General features: G+C 30.2%; 1 protein-coding gene across 2 annotated transcripts; it reads left to right on the forward strand.

Annotated features, from left to right (window-relative positions):
• Positions 1–12,686: 12,686 nt before the first annotated feature.
• LOC141530993 (uncharacterized) lies at positions 12,687–21,568 on the forward strand. Of its 2 annotated transcripts, XM_074248438.1 has the most exons (7): positions 12,687–12,808; positions 18,583–18,887; positions 19,160–19,405; positions 19,540–19,734; positions 19,828–20,061; positions 20,528–20,569; positions 21,110–21,568. In XM_074248438.1, the coding sequence occupies exons 1-7, from the start codon at positions 12,767–12,769 to the stop codon at positions 21,282–21,284; spliced, it is 1,239 nt and encodes a 412-aa protein (XP_074104539.1). In that variant the 5' UTR covers positions 12,687–12,766; the 3' UTR covers positions 21,285–21,568. The 2 variants fall into 2 exon arrangements, with proteins under 2 accessions (XP_074104539.1, XP_074104542.1); XM_074248441.1 differs by lacking the exon at positions 20,528–20,569.
• The last annotated feature ends 4,759 nt before the right edge of the window (positions 21,569–26,327 follow it).

Raw genomic sequence — 26,327 nt, forward strand, 5'->3', positions numbered from 1 at the left:
TTTTTCGAATTTGTTGACGAAAACCACATATCACCGAACTGTCTACACACGCCCAATGGTACGCAATGCATCCAGTCTACATCAATATTATTAATTATGTCAAATTCTGGAATATCGGCCAATAAAGTTTTTCGTTTTACACCGTACTGGTTTTTGCTGGCATGGATTAACGTATCGTCATGATTGCGAAGACCTTCTCCATAGAAATTATTATTTTCCAACAGTGGGTATACTCTCGTGTGTCCTTTACCTTTCGTTATGCTTTCACCTTTATGTAAACACAACCCACAGCCATATTCTCCATTAAACTGTTTTGTTCCTCTCATAATTGGACGTTGGACAGAGTCACAAACACAGTTTAATACCCGGCACTTTTGAGTCACAGCTATTCCATCATGAACATAAGTGAGTCCAGTCTCGTACAGTTCTTTACATTCGTCAACAAATGGTTTCAAATAGCTATCAACATATTCTATCTTGCTTTTACCAAACCATAAACTTACAAGCATAATATTTTTCTGACGTTGGAGTGGTGGAATTTCATTTAAAGAACATAACAGTGGATAGATCGAACAGTTGGAGCTTTTAAAAATTGGGGCACCATCCAAACTAAAGCTTATACTCAGCATATCGTTTGATTTATTCTTGTATAATGTACCGTCATAAATATCATTAATTTCAAATGACTTGGGTCGATCAGCAGGATTTTTAAGTAGATTGTAGTGATTTTGACAAAATTGTGACAGTTGATGTTTTAGAGATAAGTAAATAAAAATGTTACCCTTTGCCGAATTTTCTTTTATATTAAAATATTTTCTACAATCCTTGCAGTATAATAAATCTTCTTTTTTTTTTGGTATTGAGGCTTGAGGACCAACAAAACGATGACAATATATACAAAAATGATATATTATTAAAAATTTTGAATATTTGTACAAAATTTTTTTCCAGATATATTTTGATACGTGAATTGAAGTCGAGTCATTAAATAAATTTAATAATTTCATAACTGTCTCATTATCAGTGTAGCTAAAGTTCTGTTTTAATTTTGTGGCCATTAGTAATAATGTATTAACCAGAATTTGAGGACTGAAAACACATTCCTCTGCTTGTGAAGATGATTCTTCATCAATATCATTGGATTCAACGGGAGTGTTGTCACGATGACTGTTAATAATATCAGTAATACTATTATCATCACAATCTTCATGATAATCATGGATATTATAATAATTACTATTGTTGTTATTATAAATGCAGTCATTAATGTTAAAATCATGGTTATCATCAATAAAATTAGCAATGCTGTCATGTTTAGTTTCAAAATTGTTGTCCTCATTTTGTTCGTCCGCACTTTCTTCTACATCAAGATTTGAAAACTGTAATTCATTTTCCTGTAGATATTGGTAATCAAAACTTTTTTCGCAATATTCCGTCTTTGGCATTGTCTGATCCAAATAATATATATCCGTCTCTTGTTCATTTGCCTATAATTTAAAAAATATTCAATAATTTTTATAAATACGTACAAATAAATATATGAAATCGAAGTAAGGTTAATAACTAAACTAAAAGCTTGTAAGTTACTTCAATACTTAAAAAATGTTTAAAAAAATTATTTTTTTGCTCGACGGGCAGAAAGCATCAACTTTCGGCCCGCTGCGCTAAACGAAAGTGCCGCTTCCTGCCTTCGTCGAGCAAAAAAATAGTATACACTCCACGGGAAGTAAGTAAGAAAGCCTCAGATCACATGTTTGTCAACCTCGGCTTCGCCTCGGCTGACAATTACATGTGATCTGAGACATTTCTTACTTTACTTCCCTAGGTGTGTAATATACTAAAGTAATAACGGAATATATTCGTGAAATTTGTTGTAAAATGTTATACCCGTAAACATTAAAATTTTTATTTTACAAGATCAAGGACTTAAAAAAATTTTTAACTTTCTGAAACTAAAGATTAATTGTTTAGAAGAAATATTCTTAGAAAATAATTATTATTTTATCTTTTATATAATTTTAAAATTAAATACTTCTTAGTTTAATTAATCCCCTTAATTAATTCAGACGAGCTAAAGGTAGAAATTTTGTAGTAAAAATCTTAAAAATATCAGGTAAGTACGTACCATAAAATTTAAAGATTCTATTGCTACTGACTTTAATAATGTCCTGAAAAAATTTAATAATTATACAGAAATGTAGTTTGAAATAGTAGAAACATTTCATCACATCTATCTAACAAATACTTACTTTGTTTTTTTATTTCGCCTCCAACGTCGTTTAGTCCTACATGAAATTGCTTTAGATGAACCATAGATATTATAAAGTTTGTATTTAACAATACTAGTCACAGAATACATGTCGCTTAATTATCAATCAAAAGGCGAAAAAACTCCAAGTAATAAAACTTATCTGTAACGATATTATCAATATTACTTAAATGGAACGAGTAAAAGAAATAATATTTACTGAAAACTGCAACCGAAAAAAAAAACCATTTTGTGCAAAACTTTTAATTTTAATTTTTGTATTCAAAACATTCTGTAACATAAAAGAAAGTAATAAAAATCTTCTTTGCTAATTATAAGAATAGTTAGATATTTCGTTTTTCCACAACTTTCAACTTAAATTCGGAATCAAAAGAATTTCTGATTTAATTTCAACTATTAATGTGCATTTTTAATAATTACACTATCAACTCAAAATTTTTTATCAATTTAACATGGAAATATATGATATAAATATTTAATTTTGTAATGAAAATTACGAAAAACATTTGACCAGAAAATTTTGAACTATAGGTCGCTGAATATGTGTGAAAATGATTAAAAAGCTCTATTCAATAATATAGGACAAATTTAATTATGTACCTGACGTAAACGTTTATAAATTCAGATTTCAATAAATATAACCGTAATTGATTTGTCATCGTTATGTTAAATTGATTTAGCAAATTCTAATTAATAATCTAATGTTATTTTGATAGCGTATTTTATTTTAATAACGTATTTATTTATTTTATTTTGATAACATCTGTATTCACGTTGTTTGTTAATTGTACACAAACTTCACATTATTTTTATTAATGTATGTGAAAGTTGAAAAACGTCAAAACTGTAAAATTATAAAATTATTAATTGCTATAATCTAATTACATTTTATTATTTAAGCTGCTCGAAAGGCACAAATCTCTTTAATTAGATAATAAAAGTCTTGATTTTGTATTTTTCTGATAATGTCACGTCAATCTTATGCACTAATTAAATGGATCGACAAAACAAAAAATAAAAATAAATATACACCTGACATTCCCGTTGAATGGATATTAAATTTTGATGAAGCAAAATTTAGAGCCGGTAAGATTGATGCAAACAATTCTTACGTGATTGAGTGGCGTGACTCAAGCATAAGCCAAAAAAGGGGTGGAAAGTTTATGATGGAGTCGTCATCGAAGTGTCAAGTAAAATTAAAAAATGTTAAAACATATTAAAACTCCAAATTGTCGCATATATTCATTTTATATTATCAACTTAAGGTCGAAAGTCTTATCTTGAGTCAAAGTTGGAAAAATTGAATGGAGAAAAATCACCAGATAGAGTCGTAAATAAGAATGCCAGTCCACACCATGATTCCAAAGATGGAGAAGAGGAATTTGGTCTTGAAATTGATGAAGCCGGAAGTATTAGGCACAGAGGTCGTGATTTTAGAGATACGGTGAGAAACGAACCAGAAGTTGCCAGCTCTTCGTCCCGGAACCATTCGCCAACTACTCAAAATAGAGTACAATTGAATATTTCAAATGTTTTAAGTATATTGAATAAACATTTATTATTATTATTTTTATGTATTACAGTTTTCTCTAGATGGTTCCGTTACAAATCTTCTTCGAAATCCGGCGAATCCTAGGAAACATAAAGTAGACGAAGAAAAGATGGTATTTTTATTTTTGAATGGTCCGGAAAGTTTCTAGCTCTGAAACGAGTGATTTTAATAACAATAAATGTTCAGATAGAAAAAGATTTTCTTAAGCCAAAAAAATTTCGGACTTTAAAATTTTTTGGAGTCAGTAAAATTTGGTTGCGTCAAGAAAATTTATTTTAAAAATTTTTTCAACAAATAAATTAACATTTTTATGATAATCACAAATAAATTAAATTAAAAAGTAATGCTCCCTAATTTACAGGTTAATGATAATGATAACAAAATACCCAGAGTAGTATCTAACGAGCCAGTTGTTTCAAAGAAATTGAAACCAGTTAACGTGGACGGTCTTTTAGAAGGTACGGATAAAAGTTATGATTTTTTAGATAAATAGATCAATTACTAGATTGAAATGATTTTTTAAGCCATTACTCGTCGAGATAATATAATTGAAGGGCTACAAAAAGACTCGATAATCTTGAAAATAAAAATAATAATACTAATCATAATAATGTCACTGGAAATCGGTTGAAAGTTACCCCCAGTACTATTTCTCCCAAACTAGCTATGAACAGAGGTATTGCACCAACTGACGAAAAAATTTATGCAAGACCAGTATCATTGGACCAAGTATTTATATTATAAAATGTTGAAAAGCATAAAATATTATTCTTTAACTCTAATTCTTAGATAGAAATTGGCCGACAAGGTAGTGGAGTTTTGATTCCGGTAGATGCATGGGATACAGCGGTGGAGAAACACTCATTTACAGCAATGGGTATATCATTGGTCTCAGCGTTGTTTGACATAAGGACCTTGCTAGAAAGCAATGTTAAAGGAGGAAGGAGCAAAATTAATAAGAACGCAGAAGTACATTCCGCTCTTGATGAAAAAAATTCTAGCTGTTCGATGTAAATATTATCACAGAGCTTTATCACAGAAAAATGCCAGATTTTAATTGTAATAAATTATTGCTAATCGAAAAATAATGAAATTTATTCTTAGTTGCAGTGAAAAATGTTTTCCCAGCACATATGATAGTGCGAAGCTAAACAGCGCTATCAACACCAAACTGGCAAGCTTAAGAAGCAAATTTAATATCAATGAAGAATTGAATGACTATTGAAGATAATGAATCAGTTCTTAAATATTTATTAATTATGAAAGTTCACGCATTAATGTATTGACAAGTTGTTGTTGGTGTTATTACTATTAACTTCAGAGTCTTTCAATTTATTTGATTGTAATTAAATGTTAAGTTAAATGAAATAAAATAAAAAAAGAATTAATAATAAACATAAATAAAGATACAGTATTGAACATTTTCACTTTAACAGCATGTAACAGTTTCAACACATCATAAAATTTTCATGCCATCAGGATTTTATTCTACATATTTACTGTGTTACAATTTTGGTTTCCACAGAAGTTCATATGGTCTTCGGAGAAAACCAACCTGTAAACATCGCAAATAATTCAATCATAGGCACTAGTTTGGTTTTAAAGGAGCTTCTAACCGCGCTCACGTTTTCGTTCAGCTTTGATTAATTTGTTGTAGAGAATATTCCAAAGTTTTTGTTGAATTTTTTTGTCTTGATTTGATAATAGTGTTTATTAGAGTTGAAATCATCAAATAAAGTCGTCCTTTGTATATTGAATTTAAAAGGCTGGTGCGGTCTTTTACCTGACAAAGTGACAGCAGTCACTCTGTCCGTTTTATACAAGTTTTACCTACTGGTACAACTATTGTGTGACTGAAAATTTCAAGCACTAAAAATTGTTGTATTCTTTGTATGAATACTTTGAATATATATTTTACGTAGATTGTCTTTAAATTTTTATATAAACAAAATATATATTCGATATATACGCACTATATTTTACTGCATATATTTTTCATACATAATTAGTATATTTTTATTAAATTGTTATTATATATAAAGATTTACATGAAAATTATAAATTTAATAAACTTATTTTTTATTTTTATTCTATTGAAAATATATTTCATATATACGAAAAACGGCCAAAAGTACTGTATTGAGATTATATTTTGTTTATATGTAAATTATATTTTTAATATAATATATTTATATTTTTTCAATACGAGTTATATAAATTGAAATATATTTTTTTTATATCTTATTTCCATGGGGGCAAGATTATTATTAAGTATTCATAAGGATATTTATTTGTTAATATTTATTAATTGTACGTTTTTTAAATGTGATTATCTAGTTAAATTTTATTTGTTGTTATTTGTTATTGGTTTAATTTATTATTAATTTTTTGAGAAAAAAAAATTTTCTGTTGGCTTAAAATTTTTTTTATAATCATAAAAATAAAATAATTAATTTTTTTAACTCGAAAAAAAAATCGGTATGAGGGGGAAATTAGCCAATGGAGGTGTTACTTATAATTAAAATACTTTAAAAACTTATTTAAATAAAAAATAAAGTGTCAAATTTTTTTACAACTTTACAAATTATAATATGTAAATTTTTTTGTAAATTTTTATCGTTGAAATTTATTGAAACTAAACTGTCGTTATTTGTAAATGTAAATGTCATTTGTTATATGTTATGTTATATTATATTATATTACATCATTATATATTAAGTTATTTATATGAATAAATCTATAAATAAACAAAATAAAATAATTGAATTTGTAAATATGAATAAACGTTAATTCACTCAATGTCAATTAGATTGCACAAATATCACACGAGTAACTGCGCGGGAATTTCCATTAAAATTCCGAATTTAAAAAAATAACTAACTTAATTTTTATGTATGTGCCGTAATAAAAGAAAAAAGAAAAAAAAAATTGTCAAATTTGAAATAAAATAAAAAAAATATTTCCGAGTCGATTATTTTGTCAACCGCTTGTATTGCGAACTCAGAAGCCCCGTAGCGCGAAATTAATCATAATTAATTAATCCTGAGGCAGTAGGACATTTGATGGGTGAATTCTCGGGGGTGGAGATAGCTTCCTTGTGCTCTCAGATAAATCATCGGAGAAGTTGAGCGGACAGCGACAGTTTGTTGACGGAAAAATACAAAGTTTTAAAGTTTATAGAACTGTAAGTGTAGTTTTTGGAGTTTTAGTTTAGCTTTCAGCGTCCTGTTGAAACTCTGTTGAGATACCAGGACGTAAACCAGCAGCTACTACACTCACTAGCATCCTGAGCTTTTAAACCCGAGCAGTTATGACAGTTTTATTGTCTACTTGAGTTTTTTATTTACCAAAAAAGCAAGACTAAAAAGAGAAGAGCGATTCAATTTTTTCTAGCCGGGTTCTTTCTAAGAAGAATCTGAAGGAAATAAATTGGTGAATTTAATACAACTCATCCTGTATTAGTCGAATTATGTCACTTTAAAGCGACGCTTAAATTTCAGGTATCAAAGATAAATAGGGTTATCAAAAGTTTTAATTAAAATTAGATAATTAACTTTTTCAAACGCCTTTCATAGTTTTATCTCAGCTGAAAAGCTCAACAAGATTTATATATGTATTTTTAATTTTTAATTCTGAAGCCGGGAGACGAGAGACGAGAGACGAGAGACTGGAGACTTGAGTCAGGTGCCAGAACGAGTAGCTGTCACCCAGACTCTGTAAAATCTCGTCTTGGTCTATACTTATCCCGGAATAAGATTTTCTTTAAAGTTTTACAGAATTCAGCTTTCACGAGTCAGCTTACTTTTTCCCTTTGTGGTCACAATTTTCGGATCGTGTACTCTTAACCCCGGGCATCTATATAGCTATAAAAAACCGCATAGCCCTAGGCTGGCTCGTCTTCTTTATGAAACTCCTTCTAGAGTCTTCAGAAATTGCTCACACGATGTTATTCGGGTCAATAAAATACGCATTTTTGTTGCTTTTTTTTTTTTTTTTTTTTTTTTTATGAGACGGTTTACTATCAAATACTTGGCTTTTGGTAAACTAAATTTATATTAAAAATAATTTCTCCTGAATATTTACTTTGAACAGTTTCTTTTGAAAATTTTCATTGAATTTTTAAGGAAATAAAGTGATTTAATTTTTATTGGAGTTAAACTTCTTTGATGTTTACTTTAATTTAGTTAGATAGAGATAAGCGAAATCTAAATCGGTATTTGATGGCAAACTGGATCGTTGTAATTGAATAGTCGTTTGATAGAACTGAGGCAGTTATAATTTTGCGGCTGAGAGTGTATCACATAATATCTCTGACCGAGGAGAGGAAACGGAAACAGTAATTGGAAACCACATCATGCAGCGGATAGTTGGAACTAATTATTAGTAAAACTATCTTGAGAATTATTTTGGGTAGTCAAAAATTTATGGACTATTTAATTGATTAATATTTTATTGACGCGTAAAAAAATTTTTTTGAGTGTTAAAATTAAAAAAAATTTTTTTTGAACGCTAAAAAAATGTTTTAAGATCTAAAAAAATTTTCTAAGACTTCTAACTTCTAAATTAATAATTACATATAATATATAATGTCAATACAATCCCTGATTTCACATTAATAAATATTAAAGCTCTCATGCAACTTGGAATCCAAATTGTCAATATAGAATCAAAACTAAATTATTTAAACGAAATCTAGCTGGCAGATGGATGTTGGAAGCTTTCACAAATTGAATTAAATTTTGATTTGTACGTTGGGTCAATTAAAATGGTAGATGTGGTTCTGATGCAACGATAATCTCATTTGTCGAAGAGATGTAGCTGAGTGCAGTTGAATAAGAGAAGGGGTGGGGGTGGGTGATAATGGAAGAGTAAAGAGTAAAGAGTACAGAGAATGCCAGAAAGTGGAATATAAAGTGAAAAAGTTGGTCATAAAATATCCACCGGTAAATACACAGTTGTATTCGGCGAGTGGAAAAGCTTTTACACGTCCCAATTCAAATTCAAATATTTCATAAAATTAACCAAATGGTTTTATAAATGCAAGCTTGTGCCCGCAATTATATTTCAGCCTCGACAATCTGTATCGTATTGCCGATATGTTTACTGAGTAACCCGTACTATCAGCGAGCTCGTTGCTTATAAATATATATATATATATATATATATATATATATATATATATATATATATATATATATATATATATATATATATATATATATATATAAACCAATCACTTCTGCAGTGATTAAACCACAATGGTTGTTTTAATTCACAATCATAAAATAATCTTTTCTCTCTTTTCTCGTCTGATTTTAATCGAACCAACCTGCTGAAAGGCTTTTTGTGATCCAATAACGCTGATAAAAATATTTTATCATCCCGATAGTTTCAATCTATCGATTTTTCCGACAGATACTCTAAACTAAATCGCGTTATTTTATTTAAAGCTAAAAGCTTCGGCTAAAAAAAATTTTTAAACAATTTGTATCATTGATTATCAAGTTTAGAATATTTTTTATTTAAAAGCGAAAAATATAAAAATTTTTTAGGTCAAGCACGCTATTACTTACAACAAAACCCTCAGAGAGTCACTTTAACGTGCGTTTTAAGTAAACACCGATCATATATTGTAGATTTAACTTGTCTCATTAAATAATTTGTTTAAAAACTCGTTGAAATTCTAACAGCTTGACAAAAGTTTTGCTGTACTACTATGGAAATTATTTTAAATAAAATACACAGTACAATTATTATTCTGTAAGAATATTTTTATAATTTAAAATAATAATGTGTATTAGAAAATTTTAATTTTAATCTTTCAATTAAAATTACTAATCTCTTCTTTAAGATTAAAAAATGTTTAAATTTTTTTTTTCTTCTCACAGTACTTGATAAATATTAAAGCCTTAGAAAGGACAAAACATTGTGCGAAGATAATAAAAAAATAATTGAAATGTAATTGCATTACAAATAAACTTGTAAGTCTTAATAAATTAACTAAAAGTACTTTTATTATTTATCAAAAATTAAAATTAAAAAATTAATTATTAAAAATTTTAATATTTAATAAAATAAACTATTTAACTGTCCGAGAAACAGTTGTAAATGATATCCCATATGATATACAAATACCCCGTTGATTAGTGGCATAACTAGGGGATGTTTGATGAATAAATTGACGGATAGCCAGTAAAGGAAAATTAATCACCGCAACAGTAATATATTAAGCCAGTTTAGGTTGATTAACGTCGCCAAGTGCTCACCGCTCAAGCTAGCACGGATCTCCTATACAAAGGATAGACTGTGCTGTTGTGGATTCTCGTATTCGAGGAGCATCTAAATTTGGTTCTATATCTAACCGAGCAACGAACTTCCGCCCCAGTATCACTATATCTAGAGACTATCCACTATACAAGACTTATATTCCTCGTACACGTGGAGCAAGTAGTTTATTGTGTATTCAGAATAGGTAGAATCGTTTGGAAGTAGTGTGGAGTAGAGTAAGCTCGTAGCTTGCCAATCACTTTGCCGATCTAGATTGTTCGGTGACCACATTCTCTCAACTCCCTCTACCAGTTATCATTGTCGAGAGTTAGGTATAGTTCAACGCTGTACAACACACTACACCCGAGTTTGAGGGTTTTATTCCATTGAACGACCTTTCGATCGGTCGCACTCCACCCTCGGCCAACTTAAACACCGAGGACTCTACCAGGATAACATATAATAACACTGATTGGCTATTCTGTCAGCGGAGGAATATCGTTAGCGACATGCATGGAACATTGTCCTCACCTGTCGTCTTATTCTGTTTCTCCGAGCTCGTTAACCATTCAGAACTAGTCCCCGCCAATTAATTTTAAAAACATCCCTTCTCTCTTTGTCATTTTATTATTTTTTTTTTTTTTTTTTTTTGTTTATTTACGCAATTCAAAGCTGCACAAAATCACGTGAATAATTGAATCCAATTAAATAATTCAATAGCTTTTTATTTCTCGACACATTGTAGGATAAAAATATCGCTGAAAGGCTCGAGTTTGTAAGTTCCTCTGGGAGGTGTACAAGCGTACAAATTTCACGGCAATCGTCTCTCGATCTCAAGAGCGTTATAAATTTAAAACTCTGCTCCTGAGCTATCACATCTTATATCTTGTATTATATTGCTGGTGTAAATAATTTAAATCGTTGTTTAGAAAAATAATTGTTTAAAGACTACATTGATAAAAAATTTATTTTATTCAAGAGAATTTAATTTAAGAGCAATTTTTTATTCCAGGAATTTTTCCGCTTGATTTAAAATCAAATTCTTTAAAATTATGGTGCAAGATTTTCTCTCTTTTTTTTTTTTTTTTTTTTATCAATTTAGACATATTTAATTCAAAGAAAAAATAAAAATCAATGAAATTAAATAAACTTTGAAATTTATGAACTTAAAAAAATTTTACTATTGCATTTATTTTTATTATTTTGGAAGCTCCAAAAATTTTTATTTTTTTGAAAAATAAATTTATAATAATTCTTATTTTTTGAATAATAATCTCAAGTCGATATTTATTAGATATCGATGACCGTACAAGCGGGAGGAAGTTAGTTTTCTTCACTTCCTCTGACCTCTAATGCTCCTACTGCAAATAAAGAAAATAAAGAAAAAAAAAAACCCGAGAAAGGCTTTAAAGTGGCGCAACGTCACGGTTGCCCACTAATTACTTTCTTGATAATAATCAATAGTTTATAAAACCAATAATCGCTTCATAAAATCAAATATTTAATATTTAAATAAAAAATTAAAAATAAAAAACTTATGTTATTATTTTTCTATTACATTCGAGTTATTGTTTGCTTTGTTATTACTATCATGTATAAGTTTATATCAATGAATTTGGGTCACGAATCTACAATAGAATATCTAATAATAAAGCCCGTGAATAATAACCAAAAATATGTTATTTAAATGGAAAAATCTCACGGCTACACTCTTAATTTAACTCGAAATATCAAATGAGTTAAGGCCTGAGTTAGTTGGAGCATTATCCAGCGAAGGCGGGGACCGTGACGCCCTCCAACGACTCTGAATTCCCAAACCGATCCCCAGGAGTTAGTTGTTGCCTCTCTGCTCTGCTCAACTTCCTGCCAATATCCTATTCTAATTTGGAGCCTGCTTAGCTCATGCCAACCTCCATTCTTCATCGAGATTGCAGAGGAACAAAACCACCGGCAGACGTATTCGTTTTAAAACTTCGATGCACTTGACACTATGCAAAAAATTTGCAGAGGGAATTTTTTTTTTTTTTTTTTTTTTTTTTTTTTTTTTTTTAATAAAAATAAAGATAGTCTTTTTTTTTTTTTTTTTAAATTACAAATATATTTTTTGACACTTTAAAAATTAATTCTTACAAAAAGTATAAAATTTTATTTTTAAAGAAATTATAAAATTAATATTTACAAATTTAAACTTTATATAAATTAATTAATTAAATAAAAATTAATTTTAGGATAAGAATAACAATTAAAATTTTTTTTACAACGCAATAAGCGACTTCAATTAAACAATTTAAATTATTACAACCGAAATTAGCTTTAAAATTCCTGGCAATTATTTTATCCTCAGAAAAAAGAGCACAGACGTCTTGATGGACTCTTGGGGGATGGAAGTGACGCGCGAGGTCTCTTCCGTCGTGATCGGGACACCGAAACGAGTTTTTACGGGTGGGTTGGCGCGTGAAAAGGGCGATGTGCGATCCCGATATCTCTCTACACACATAACATTCTCCTATTATTATTATTTTTATTATTATTCAGTGTTGTTCCAAGCGACGCGGATCCGAACAGAAGGATTGTTGCGGGGATCACACGAGCAAGGTCAACAAAAGCTATAAAACGACCAGCCGCGTGTTTTAACTCGTCCAAACAGTAGGAGGTCGCGGACGCGAACACGTGTAATTATGGCTTGTGGTGCTACTAACTATATTTTTTTGTACTCTGTGGTAAGTCTTTTATTTAATATTTTTAATATTTTCAATCGGTGGAAAAAATTTTTGTGAGGTATGTATTTATATATAATACCCAGAGGAGTTTGTCTGGTATATGCTGCTCGGTCTAATTGGGTCCGCGATAAATTTTACGGAGAGACGTACAAGTGGTAAAAAGTATATAAGAAAATGTGTGTGAATGTAGACGTTATTTTATATTATATATTTTATATTACATGTGTTTGGTCGAGGAAAGAGGAAAAACCACGGAATGACTTATCTACCATAGGGAGGGAGCAAAACTGTCTTACGTCCGTTGATCCGCGGATTAACTGATACATATATACACTCCGGCTTTGGATTAGTTTCAATTTCGGGAATTTTTTGTGGTCTTTTATCGCGAAAAGTAAAACCGGAAAATATTTTAACCGAGAGAATTTTTTTTAACCGGATTTATATCGAAAACAAGTTGAGACGTCGAGTGTGTACTGTGTAGTATAAAACTTTTCCATTATACGGCTGTAATTCGTTGGATGTAAGATTAATCGAGGCGGGCAAGTCAATAGCAGTTGCCGAACGAGTAGCAGAAAATAGAAGAGACTGTGAAAAACTCGGATCATGTGTTTGCTGTGTGATAAACTTTATAAACTATATCTATTGACTAACGGCTAACAATCAATAACTACTCGATTCAGCTGTTGGGTAGTTATTGCATTAATTTACTCTTTTTGGTTTGGTTGTATTTATGTTTTGGTTTTTACCAGCGTCGAGTTGAATTGTTTGTACAGGAATTAACTTTCCGGGGAGTTAATCGAGCCAGTTTAGCGCTCAAAGTTATAGAGATGTAAAAAATACCCTATCCCGGATATATTTAAGGCAAGAAACAGTCTAGAAAGGGGAGCGGTGGAAGATTCACTGGCTGAATGGGCGGTGGCGGGGGGGGGTGAGTTTCTCCGGGTCTGATCGCGAAAGGGGTGCCATTACCGCTTTAGCAGTGCCCGTATCGCGTTCCAAAGCAAACTAATCGATCATTGAACGAGGGTAAACTAGAGTACAGAGTTATACTGAGTACCGCTGTAGAGGAAAGAGACATACCCCAGTAGAAGTAGAAGAGGCGAGACCCGGATCAGAATCAGGATGAGAAAACTAAACGAAAACGAGTCCCACGTCAAGCTTTTACGGCTATCTATTTTTATTCATTTCGATTTTAACTATTTTTTTACTCTTGCTTTATTTTTATTGCTCTTACATTTACAGTTTGTAACAATCATGCAATCAGACTCTTTCAATCTAAACTGTTTAGTTTTTCCGGGAAGTAATCACTTTTTTTATTTTTATTTTTTTATCTGTTAATTTTTGACTGGTAGTTAAAATAAAATAATTTACTTTATTTTTTAATAATAATTAAAAAATATACAAATAATTTTTTAACACCGGAAAAAACTTTTCATTGTCTCTAATTCAATAAAACAAACAAAAATTAGTGATAGTAATATCACTAAGCCACAAGGATGTAAAAATGTTGATCGACACTGTTCGTTGAACTCAACCACCGATGCATGGAATATTCTTGTTTACATCAAGTTAATTTAATAGAAGGTATTCTAAAAAAATATAAAAATATTATATCCTTTATATACGCGCGGCTGGTTACTGTTACTCGCACAAAAATAATTTAAACATTTTTCATTTTTATAATAAAATATGTTAAAGGATAATACAGTAATTAAAGCATACTCTTTATAATATTTTATTGAAGTGCAGTATACGGAAGAAACGAAAACATTTATTATTCAATGAAAAAGCGGGATTAAAATTTCATTCGAAACTTTTTGTTTTAATTACTCCATTATTTTCATTACAATGTATAATGTATGTTATTTTGTCATTAGTGAATTTAAGTGTAGTGTTTACTAAAAAAATTAAAAAAAAAAAAGTCATAAGTAATAATAATAAAAATGAAAAGCTCGGTAAACTAACAAACCTTTTTAAAGTTTTTTATTCCGCTAACAAGCACATAACGACGTATAATGTTGGACAAAATAAGAGCAAAGTACCAGAGAAAACTGTATTAGCTTTGAATAAATGTTGAGTTTAATGCAAGAGAAAATAATGAGAATAATAATATATATATATATATATATATATATATATATATATATATATATATATATATATATATATATATATATATATAATAAATTAAATGAATCATCGTGTGGGTAAAAGAGGAAGCTTGAGTACGGGATTTAGGAAATGAAGTACGTAAAAAGACTAGAAATAATTTTTATTATAAATAAAGTAATAATAATAATGAAAGTGTAAAATGGAAAAAGGTGAGAGTGTTTACTACGTTGGTGTTGTAATGCGGTGGTGGTGTTTTGATAAAAGGAAGTACATTGTGGTGAGAATAATGGTCAGGTCAACTATCAGTTGGTGAACAGCGCAGCAGGAACGCTAGATGTATGCTGTGTGCCATAAAGGTGTAAGAGCAATAGCAAAATACCGCGTTCAGGACAATATATTAACTATTTCATTGTACGCACGTGTAACTTTACTCTTTTTCCGACTACTCACTCTCATAACGTCACTTCCGGTCTTATTATTTCACCTGTGCCGGCGAATACACGGATTTTGTCGACTAATGGCCGTCCGAATCCTTTGAACGCCCGAAACCCTACTACAGAATAATAATAATAATAATAATAATGATAATAGAAAAAATATAATATATATAAAGTTGTATAATATAAAAAAAAAAAAAAAAAAAATAATAATAATAAAATAAATAACAAAAGAAAAAAAATTCTCCGGTACTTCCTCTCTTATTCTACGGACTGATTTGCTACAGTGATTTATTTTCGCTATTCGAGCTTCACGAGCAGTAAAAATTTTTATGCTCTTGTTAACGTTTTTTCCTCGATCTACTTTTGTTATTTCAACGTTTGATATCTTTTATTTTACATTTAATAATTCGCGCTCCACGGGATTTATTAGAATCAAACTTTTCGGTGCAATTATTTTTATCTTATTTTTATTTTATTGCAGTAAAAAAAAAAAAAAAAAAATTATTCATTGTTCTTGCTGACGAGCAAGTTATTTTCTTAGTTAAATTTGCTTATTAACAGTTATTCACTCGGTCAATTTAATCGATAAAGTTTCAACCGGGACAACCCCCGCAGACGCCGTTAAATTAGCCAGTTTTTATTTTATCATTTTTTAAATTTAACATTATTTTATTTCAACTTTAAAAAGTAAAATAATAATTTCTTTCTTTTTACTAAATAGCAGCTCAGTGAATTTTTTTTTTTATTTATGTGAAACAAAAAATACTGCGTTCTATTTTCTGACATGTGCGCAGTGCAAACCTTTGAAATAATAAAAAAAATATAAATTGAAAATAAAGCTCCGTAAAAATAAAAAAGCTGGAATTTTTTTTAGACATTTGTTTATCTTGAAAAAATTTTTAATAAATCCTTCGGAAAATCGTGTGGAGAAAAATACACTTTTTATAACATTTCATCTAATATTTAATTACAAAAAATAATATTTTTAATTTCTAATAAAACATCTCCTTAATCAATAAAGTTTTAATTAAGAAAAACACTTACCCGGACCTCCGAATAAAAATGAATCTTTCCCGATAGTTTGATATTAAAAATATGAAAATGAATAGACGAAAAGTTAATCCCAACAAAGGTACCGGAGATTGACATCGAGTTATATTAAAATCTGAGTATCAGCGACAACTGGCATGTAGGTCATCGATTTTCCATAAATAAAGGTCTCCACGGTTTTAACGAAATAAAAACAGCAGCGCCCGGTGAAAATTTTTTTTTTTAAAATAATTATTAGGAAATAACTATTTTGCCAGGTGTTTGGAGAAACACGAGTAGCGTAATTTCGGTAAAAACATAAAGGCGTCTGCCCGGAGATCGACGCGCTGTTGAAATGCTAAGTAATGACAGTGGGTTTTGAGCGTCCTCCCATTAATCAACCGCAGGATTTAGCATCATAAAAGGCCTACAATCACGTTTCGATTTTATGTGTGTTCGGTTTGTATGAGGGCAGTTGCTAGAAAAAGTAAAAGCTGGACGCACAACCGGACAGTGTGCGTTCGGCCTTAAACTCTTTCAGATAAACCACTCGTCTGAAAACATTGTTCATTAATGTAAATAAAACTACATTACCTAAAATAAATAAATATTTAAACTGAACAACAATGGCCCGTTTGTTTTGCTGGTCATGAAATTGCCAAGGGACTGGGACAAAATAGAGCTAGCTATGCACTATTAATGTCAATGTTTAAGATTTAAATGGAAATTTCCGTAACTTCTGTCGGGTTAATTGAGTCTCGTAGGTTTGCTGTGGAGCGCAAGCGTTTTATTAATTTGCCGTCCCCGGAATTACCCAAGAAACGAATGGAATATAATGCCGATCCTCAAATTGCGCAGAGTTGAGAGGCAAAACTACTTGGGCTGGAAACCTGAATATGAGAAAACGTCCTCACCGTCATAATTGTACTGCGCCTCCTATATCTATCCTGAATGCATAATTTAATTCACTTTACACGTGACACCCCGAATTTTACTTTTTTTTTTTTTTTTTTTTTAAATAATGTTTTGCTATCATTTTTTAGGGGCGTTTGTTGTAATAAGGTGGATAAATCGGGTGTGAGTTATTCTATTTTAAAGGTCAGAAAAAATTTCCAGGGTTCATTTACTTTTATATTTATTGTTTTCTCGGTTTGTTTTAGCTGACATCTGACACGAATTTTTATGCGCTCCACTAAAGCTTGTAACGGGTGTTTAATTATAAAATGCTAATGAGTGTGACTAGTCTATTAGCACGTTCTGGATGACGAGAATTTTCTCATAACTCATAAATCCTTTTGGTTTATTTAATCTCTAATTTTTTCGTTTATGAATAATATTAAATAATTATTTCGAGTTTTAAAATTATTTTAGTTGTGAAAAAAAGAGAAATTTTTTAAGCTTTATTAATTTTAATAAATTATTTTACAGAAAATTATTTTGATATAATTCAAAAATTATTAATATAATAAAAATTATTTATTAAAAGTTTAAAACTAATTTTTTCTACTTAAAATTTCTAAATAAAAAATTCATAAGCAATTAATAAATTTTTCAATCAGTATTTAAATGAAAGATTATAAAAATGGATAAAAATAAATGTCAGGTGGAAAACGCAACAAAGTAACGAGTGATCGATAAATAAATGAAAGGTGTAAAGTAAAAGTGTAAGTTGATGTGACTATTAAGGTAAAAAAATAATGAGTAGAATTAAAATTCCATTAGAGTGAGCTTACGGCGAATAGAAGGGGTGCAAGAGAGTGTAGAGTGTCCATGGTGGTCCCGAGCACCTTTTTAATACCGACCACTTCAGTATCACCCGGAAGCTTTGAACTTTCCTACGTTAGCAGCATAATTGCGCTTTTGTGCATCTCACGCAAAGCTTCATACACCGGTTAGGTAGCTGGTTGTGCTGGTTGTGCTGGTTGTGCTGCTGGTATACGCTGGATATGGAGGTATCGCCATTGAGCCATTCTACTGCTCGTGCGGGTTGATTGCGTGTTCATGCCGACACGTTCAATAACCCTTTGGCATCAACTCGAGCCATAAGAAAAAAAAATTAAAATTACCCTGCCGCCTACATCCATAAAATACATACATACATACATATTAATCTACAAGCTCCTTTATTATTTTTTATATTTCACATTTCACCGACTAATTTTTATTCCATAACTTTATTACTCATGCTTGCAGCTGTTTCTGGGGTTGATAAGTGCCTCGATAAAGTCTATCCGGGCAGAGGAATCATCTTTGCCCTCAATCTCGGCCTCTTCATCCTCATCCTCGACGCCAAATCCCTTAGTGGCCACAACTCTCGGTAATTTGTTCCGTCAAGCTCGTTCTGAGCATTATTACACCGCGAGATACGGTTCTGATGGTTCCTCAGTTTCTTCTGGTGCCATCGGAGTCAGGGCTGAGCCGGAGCACCGAGATGCTGCTTACTATGAGCAACGTTGCATTACGTGTGATTCCAATAAATCACCACCTGCTTACAGAGGGTAATTATTATTATTATTATTACAATCCAATATCAAATATTTAATTGAGTTTCTTATTTAAAATTTAAATTACGATTTAAATATCAATGATATGGAAAAATCATAAGAATCCTTTTTTATAAAAAATTTAATTTCCTACAAAAATGATCCTTATTAATTATTGTATCTCGCGCCCTTTAGACACAATATTAATTTAAAATCATCATTAGCTATAATACTTTTTCCTTAATCAATTATTTTTATTATTAGTAAGAAAAAAAATTTATTTACAGATGGAAACCGCGAATGAGACACGATTACTACGAAGATGATTTAGAAGGCCGAAGATACAGAGACAGGTATGACGACTACTACGATCGCGAGCGCGGATATGAGTACGAGAGACCCCGGACTCATGCAATGACCCTGGACTACGATCGCAAGCCCGCATACGATTACGACAGACCGAAAATGCCGTACGATTACGACAGAGAGCCCTACAGACCTGACCCGGCACGACCGCTGCCCTACCACGGCCGGTGAGCCTCTTCATTATTAATTATTATCATTATTATTGTTGATAGTTTTTAATTAGAAGCTTGTTCAATAATAACTGTACATAACTCTAGAAACTATTCTACGGGACATTTAATAAAGCGATCGTGTGTTATAGGTACGATATGCTCATGGGACGAGACCGACCCTACGACATGAGATACGACCGCAACTACGATCGGTTTGCGGACCGCGGGAATGGCTACGACAACTTGGATCAACGCCATACTGGCTATCAATACGAGCCATATGACAGACGTCCCAGTGACGAGCCTCCTCGATACGATCGCTACAATCGTTATCAGCCCAATCGGTAGGTTGTTTTGAATTAACGGCAAACTGTTAAATATTAATCGTTATGGTTATGATCAATTTAAACGCAATGACATTTATCTATCGATTGCAGCGGCTACGAAAATGACAACTGGGATCCGTACGAAAGAAACTACCGCAGACGTCCGTACTACGATGATCGATATGACTGGTACGACAGATATCCTGCACGAGGTGGTCTCGACTCTCGAGGACACTACTCATCGAGCACTTGGGGACCAGGATATGATAGAGGGTACGCCAGTGCCTGGAATTATATGGGACACAGAGACACTTGGAGGGCCCCTGGACGAGACCGTGACACTGGGTAATTAAAATTTTATTTTTTTTTGTAAAGGTTGTAAACCTAAAAAAGAAATTTTTCTAATAATTAATTTTACAGCATCAAAAAATTAATAAATATGTATTTAAAAAAAAAAAATAATATTTTTTAAGCTTCTGTATAAGATCTTTAGGAGTTTCTTTAAAAAAAAAAAAAACTCTTAAGTTAATTTAATATGCTATTATCAAGGAGTTATATTGATAGAAAAATTTTTTTAGAATTTTAAATTATTAAATCTTTATTTAAAAAATAATTTCAAATAGTTATTTATAAATATAATTTTTAAATATTATAAAAAAAGGCAATAATTTCCCAATTTTATGAAAATAATTGATTTTCACAGCGAAAAGTTAAAAATGAACTAGATTTGTTGAAAATCCCAAGCGTGTATAACTCTTTAAATTTGAAATATAAAAATTACAATAAAAAATTCTACTGTTATATATTCCAGAGACAATTGGAAAGACTTGAACCCTCGAGAGCGAGAACCAGGGTGTGTAATTATTTATATTTCTTCTATTATTTTTAAGCGTCCAACTGAATGAATAAATTTATGTTGCATCTCGAAATAACGTGTAGTTTCTCTGGAATTACGTTATCACAATTTTGAATGAGAATCCAATTACATTGAGTAACAGCTCTTATTTATTAAACTATCTAAATCTTCTCGGGCGGATAAATATGCTCCGATGAATTTTAATAGCTGATATTTATTTCGAGGATTAAATATTAGTACTTAATTTTATCAGTTCACTGTGAACTAAAACTCTGTGCTAGTTTAGTTTTAGTTTATTTATTTATCTTTCCCGCTCGGTCTTGTCTTGGGAAGAAGCTCGGGTTGACTTTTTTGCTAGATATTTTGAAAAGTGACGAGGCAGAGCCGGGTGGGAGGTGAACGACACTTTAACGAACCGGAAGAGGGGCTTAGGGTTTATGGTTTAAGGTTTATAAGGTTTAAGATTTAGCTATCTAACTAGAGCTCGGCTCTCTATTATATCCTGTATTATATCCTGTCCTCTGTTCAATGTTCCAGGTCTTATCGACCGCGAGATTATTTTTACGACAGCACAGTGCCGCCGGGCGGGATGAGAGGGACCAGCTATCTGTATGATCGGGCTGAATCTTCGACCAAGCCCGACTCGACCGAACGTGACAAGCCAACGAGCTCGCCCCAGGTCCAAAATAATAATAAAGTCTACAAGGATTAAGAGGTCATGTTTAATTTAGCAATCATCTATTAATATTACACTTACGATCTCCAGCAGTTTTACTCATCGCTAGAATTTATTTATTTTTAATTATCGATTAAATACTATCTACACATCGAATCATTAGTGATTAGAATTATTCATTTAATTATTTTAAGTCTCTATTATGTATTACAGTGTAATAAAAATAGTTTAATAACTAACTATCAAAAGTTTATTAGACCGTAGGTTGGTGAAAGTTCTCAAGTTAATTGTTAATTTGGTATTTAAATTATTAGAACAACTTTAAGCTTCAATCGAGTGAAAAAACTATAGATTTTATTGATGATAATTTTACAAACTTTTTTTTTAATTAAAAGTTTAAGAGATAAATTTTAAATTGTTTCTTTTTATACAAAATATTAAAAAGCTAATTGTTATTATAAAATTCAGGGTTTTTTTTTTTTTTTTTTTATTATTAATATTTTTATTTAGAAATAAAATAAAAAAAAAAAAAAAAAAAAGTAAACATAATTATAAAATTGAGATTTCCACAATAGCATTAAAGAAGATTTGTAAGTTATTCTTAATTATTAACGGTGACAGCAGAGGAAAAACTCATTTGACAAATTTACACGGACTCGCTACTTACCACTTTAATATTAAATTCAAAGTTTTGTTTCCAGTCGCTTTTCTGTCGGGAAAACGTTTCCTCATCCTGCTGGAGCGCAGCGGCCTCTTGAACGGAATTGTGAAAATTAACGTGAAGCTTTCTCCCGTTCTACCCTTAAAAGGAAAGCGCCTCTACTTGCTCTCACTCTGATTCTTGCTCTTTGACTCCGCTGTACACCGAAAGTTCGTGAAAACTGAAGGCAGCTTTTAATTTACAGCTATCCGGAATTTCAGGTAGAATCAATTGAGAATAAATATTACAGACATTACTGAGTCACATAGAATTATTGGGGATTTAATAAATGGCAATAAATGTTAGTGCCGATGTCGATACTTTCAGCGAGGAGGTTTATCATTTCAATGGCACGTAAGCCTGTATGTGATACAGGCTTAAATCATTCTGACGTTACAGAACCCGGGATTTGAATGAAGTGAAGTAAATTCATGAACATTTACGTCGTATACCGCATACCGGTTACGGATCTAATCTCCGAGGAATTGTCTATCGTTTTCAGTGCCAGGGAATTTACCAACACCGTTTATCACTTCTCCGATTGTTTTGCTACTCATAAGCATTATTTTAGTCACTAGAAATTATAATTGCGCGCTTTATGCGCCAATTACTAAATTACCAAACAATCAAAGTCCATTTTTTCGATTGGGGTAAATTATTTTTTTTATAAATAGTCGATAAATTTATTTTTTATATTTATTACATACCAATTTAATTTTTTCCGCTCCATCTAAAAGGTTTTTAAGCCAAGCAATTAATTCATTAATTTTTTTTTTCTTCAATTAGTTTAAGAATTTTTTTACTCTTAAATTTAATTCTTCAAAATTTTAATAAATTTTTTTTCTGTCAAATTGAAGAATTTGTTTAAGGAAAATAAAAAATTTATTATATAATTTTATATAATAAATAAATAATTTATTTATTTTTTTTAAATTCAAATTTTTTTAAACCGTCTTTAGAATAAAAATTATATCATAAAATAAAATTTTATATTCATGTAAGACCGCGTATAAAATGGCTAGTAAATTCCAAACCCAGGCGTATTATTGCACGCAATGATCCACGTAATATTGGAGGTCCTTGGACGGCAGCCTCTTCCATCTTCTGTCTTCTATCTTCGATTGGCTCGCGATCTAAATAGAAGAGAATAGGAATGGATCAAAGCCCGTATCAGGTCTTCGAAGCTGCTGAATAATCGGTATGGTTGGTACCTGTTAGCTTAAACGAAGCAACGATCAATCGCGATAAATCACGCACCAATGACTTCGATAATAAACCAACCAGACTGCTGCCGCTGAGCAAATATTAACATTTTGGCAATTACCAAATTTAATCGAACGTATAACTATATTTATTATTATAATTATTTATATAAATTTTTAAATTTTAATTCTATTAATTAAAAAATTAAAAGGTGACTCTTTTAATTTGATTGAATTTATTCAGTTGAATCGTGAGTGGAACTGTTTTTTTTTTTTTTTTTTTTCTGTTTGATATTTATTTAGTAAGAAAATATAAATTTAATATTTATGTGAAATTGAAAAAATAATATGCTGAACACATATGAACCTAGATTCATGGACATGAGTTGTCATGTGGGTTTGAAATAAATTTCAGGCATGCATACAAACAGAGTACAATGCTACAATATGTCAAGTACAAGATTAAACTTGCCACAATCTCCAATATGTGACAAAGCAAAGACGTTTTACAGATATTTGTTGTCCTAAATTGTCATTGCATGTAATAGGATGTTGAATATTTCAAATTATGTTGATTTTATTGTCAGAATTTCAAATTTATTAATATTACAATTTTATAATTGACATTTTAAATTTTAATAAATTCATTAATTTAATTTGCTAAAATAAATTTATTGATTATTTTTAATTAATTTATTAAATAAAAGATTATTATTGAATAAATTAATTATTTATTAAATTACAAATTAATTTAAAGCACTTTTGATATTTTATTTTTCCAAAATAACTTTACAACTTTACTGTGTTCAAATTTTCAGTGAATAAAAATAAAAATGCGTGTATTGTCGGTGAGCCGGTATTAATAAATGTCAAATGCATTTTAAATTGCTGCTCATCAAATATATCGAGCGAATGAAAACGATAGACCCTCTGGAGAGCAATATATTTGAGGTAATTTTAACGATATATTGACTATTCCCGTGGACATTGATATGAAAACAGACAAATGTGTACTCTATATTTATCCTCTTTTATTTAAAGAGTATTTTTATTAACTCAAGTATTTTAAATTAAACTATTAATACCTCTGCTATTTTTTCCCGACCTTTTAATTTTACCTGTCGATAAATTATTGAAAAAAAAAAAAAAAAAAAAAAAAATTGCTAAACTTTTTTTACGATTGCTAATTTATAATACGAATATTTGATTTTAAATTTTCGAGAGTTATTTTCAGGCTCTATAACTTGGGCTATATCGGTCATAATTCGATACTTAAACAGTGTAATTTTATTTAAACGCAAGTGGCGAGCAAGTCGAGTACAGTTCATGAATTACTGGCTTTAATTTAATATTAAATGTTAATTAAACTTGAGTAATTGGAATTTTATTTCCAACCGCATCGGAAATTGCAGCGTTTCTATGAAACAGTTAATAATTGACATTACTCAGATATAAAATTTAATCATTTTTTTCACAGTTATTTAATAAAAATCGGCCATTAAATTCTAAACATTCCAAACGTTAATTTAATAAGCAAGTTTGCAGTTTTTATGATTGAAAAAAATTTATAAAACTTTTTCGAATTAAAGAAGAATTTAATTATTCAATGTTTATTAATTTTCTAATAAAATAAACAAAATACCCAAGTCAAATGATCAGCAATTTTATTAGAAAAAAAAAAAAAAAAAGAAAAAAAAAACTTTCTTGGTAAAGTTTTTGCTGGTAAGCAACTACAGAAGTATTCTCATCGCTGATAGCCGACAGAGGTTCGCGTTTTCATCGTTGATTACAGTGTTTGCCACTCTCGCGGCTTGCCCATCTGTTCGAGTCTGTAACAAGAACAACCCGGCAGTACTTACAGCGTTATAAGCTTTTCTCATTGTCCTGATAAACTTTCCGGGAGTTTTACTTGCGCAAATGTTTGACTGAAATTCATTCGGGAAAGTTCTCCGGATGTTTTATGTCCCTGGAAGAAAATTCAATCCTGTATGTTATTTCTTGTTCTTCTGATACTTTAAAAAATAAAAGTTGTGAGTAATTTTGGGGGAAAAAGGGCTATTTATGAAAAGCAAAGCTATCTCAAGTTGAGTAATACTGGAAATCCCTTAAGCACCTGGAGGTTCGCGCGAAATTTTATATTTTATGTTGGTAACTTCTAGTACACCGGGGGTTTATTGTTATAAATGTAATCTCAGTTTTACGTCTTACGTCTTGCTCCCTCCGGCTGAGCAACAGAGCTACATTTATATTGCCCGACTCGGCAATATGTTGATATGAGAAACATAAGCTCCCAACAGAACCAGACTACAAGATAAATAATTGTAACAGTCCCTGATATCTCTTGTCTCAGCCGGAATGATGAGTTATCTTAATAATTTAAATTTCCAAAAGGATTATAGCCTACTTCTTCCTTCACCGAATTTAGTTAACGTTTTGTACATTAAGATTACATTAAGAACCTTCTACAGACTACCCTATACCCTCGTGACAGCTTTTCATTTAATTTTGCATTTACCTTCTCTTCTTATTATTCAAAATTCATCAACCAAATCTTGTAAATTTTAACATCAACATTCAGATATTAAATTTATATGTTAATAAATTATTTTATGGTACAATATTTTTTTAATACTTGCTTTTATTATTCAAATCCGGTTAAGTAATATGAATAATCTAGACATATAAGTGATTTATAGTTTGTATTAATATTAATTTATGAAACTGCTGGTGAGGATTTGCTAATCATACTCATTTTTGCGCTTTACTAATGGATTTTAATAATTAATGTAATGTTTAAATGACAAAACTTAATGATCAATTTAAATTTAGTTTTTTTACAATATTAACTTTGATAGAAAAATCTTATTAGTTATTAATAGTTAAATTTATTCAGTTAAAAAATTGCTTATTAAATATTTATTTCTAGGCAATAAAAATTTTTTAATTGTTAATAAATATTTAATTGGAGCCTTGAATAAAAAGTATTTATAAATTTTTTACAACTCGATAATTTGAATAAATAAAAAAATTTCAATAAATCAAGTAATTTAATCATTTTTTTTTTTTTTTTTTTTTTTTTTTTTTTTTATGAAAAATTATGACAAGTAAAATAAATAATAAAGACTGATGATAATGGATGAGAAAATATTGACATTGTAAATTATTAAAGAAATATTG

The sequence above is a fragment of the Cotesia typhae genome, unplaced genomic scaffold (genome assembly GCF_013202065.1).
Source record: "Cotesia typhae breed Kobodo isofemale line unplaced genomic scaffold, CoteBio_Ctyphae contig_5, whole genome shotgun sequence".
NCBI classification, from domain to species: domain Eukaryota; kingdom Metazoa; phylum Arthropoda; class Insecta; order Hymenoptera; family Braconidae; genus Cotesia; species Cotesia typhae.

Excerpts from the sequence above, each read along its gene's own strand:
- LOC141530993 (XM_074248438.1), top strand. The coding sequence starts at position 12,767 with ATGGCTTGTGGTGCTACTAACTATATTTTTTTGTACTCTGTG. Across the intron at positions 12,809-18,582 it reads ATATTTTTTTGTACTCTGTG|CTGTTTCTGGGGTTGATAAG; the intron begins GTAAGTCTTTTA and ends TCATGCTTGCAG. Across the intron at positions 19,406-19,539 it reads CCGCTGCCCTACCACGGCCG|GTACGATATGCTCATGGGAC; the intron begins GTGAGCCTCTTC and ends CGTGTGTTATAG.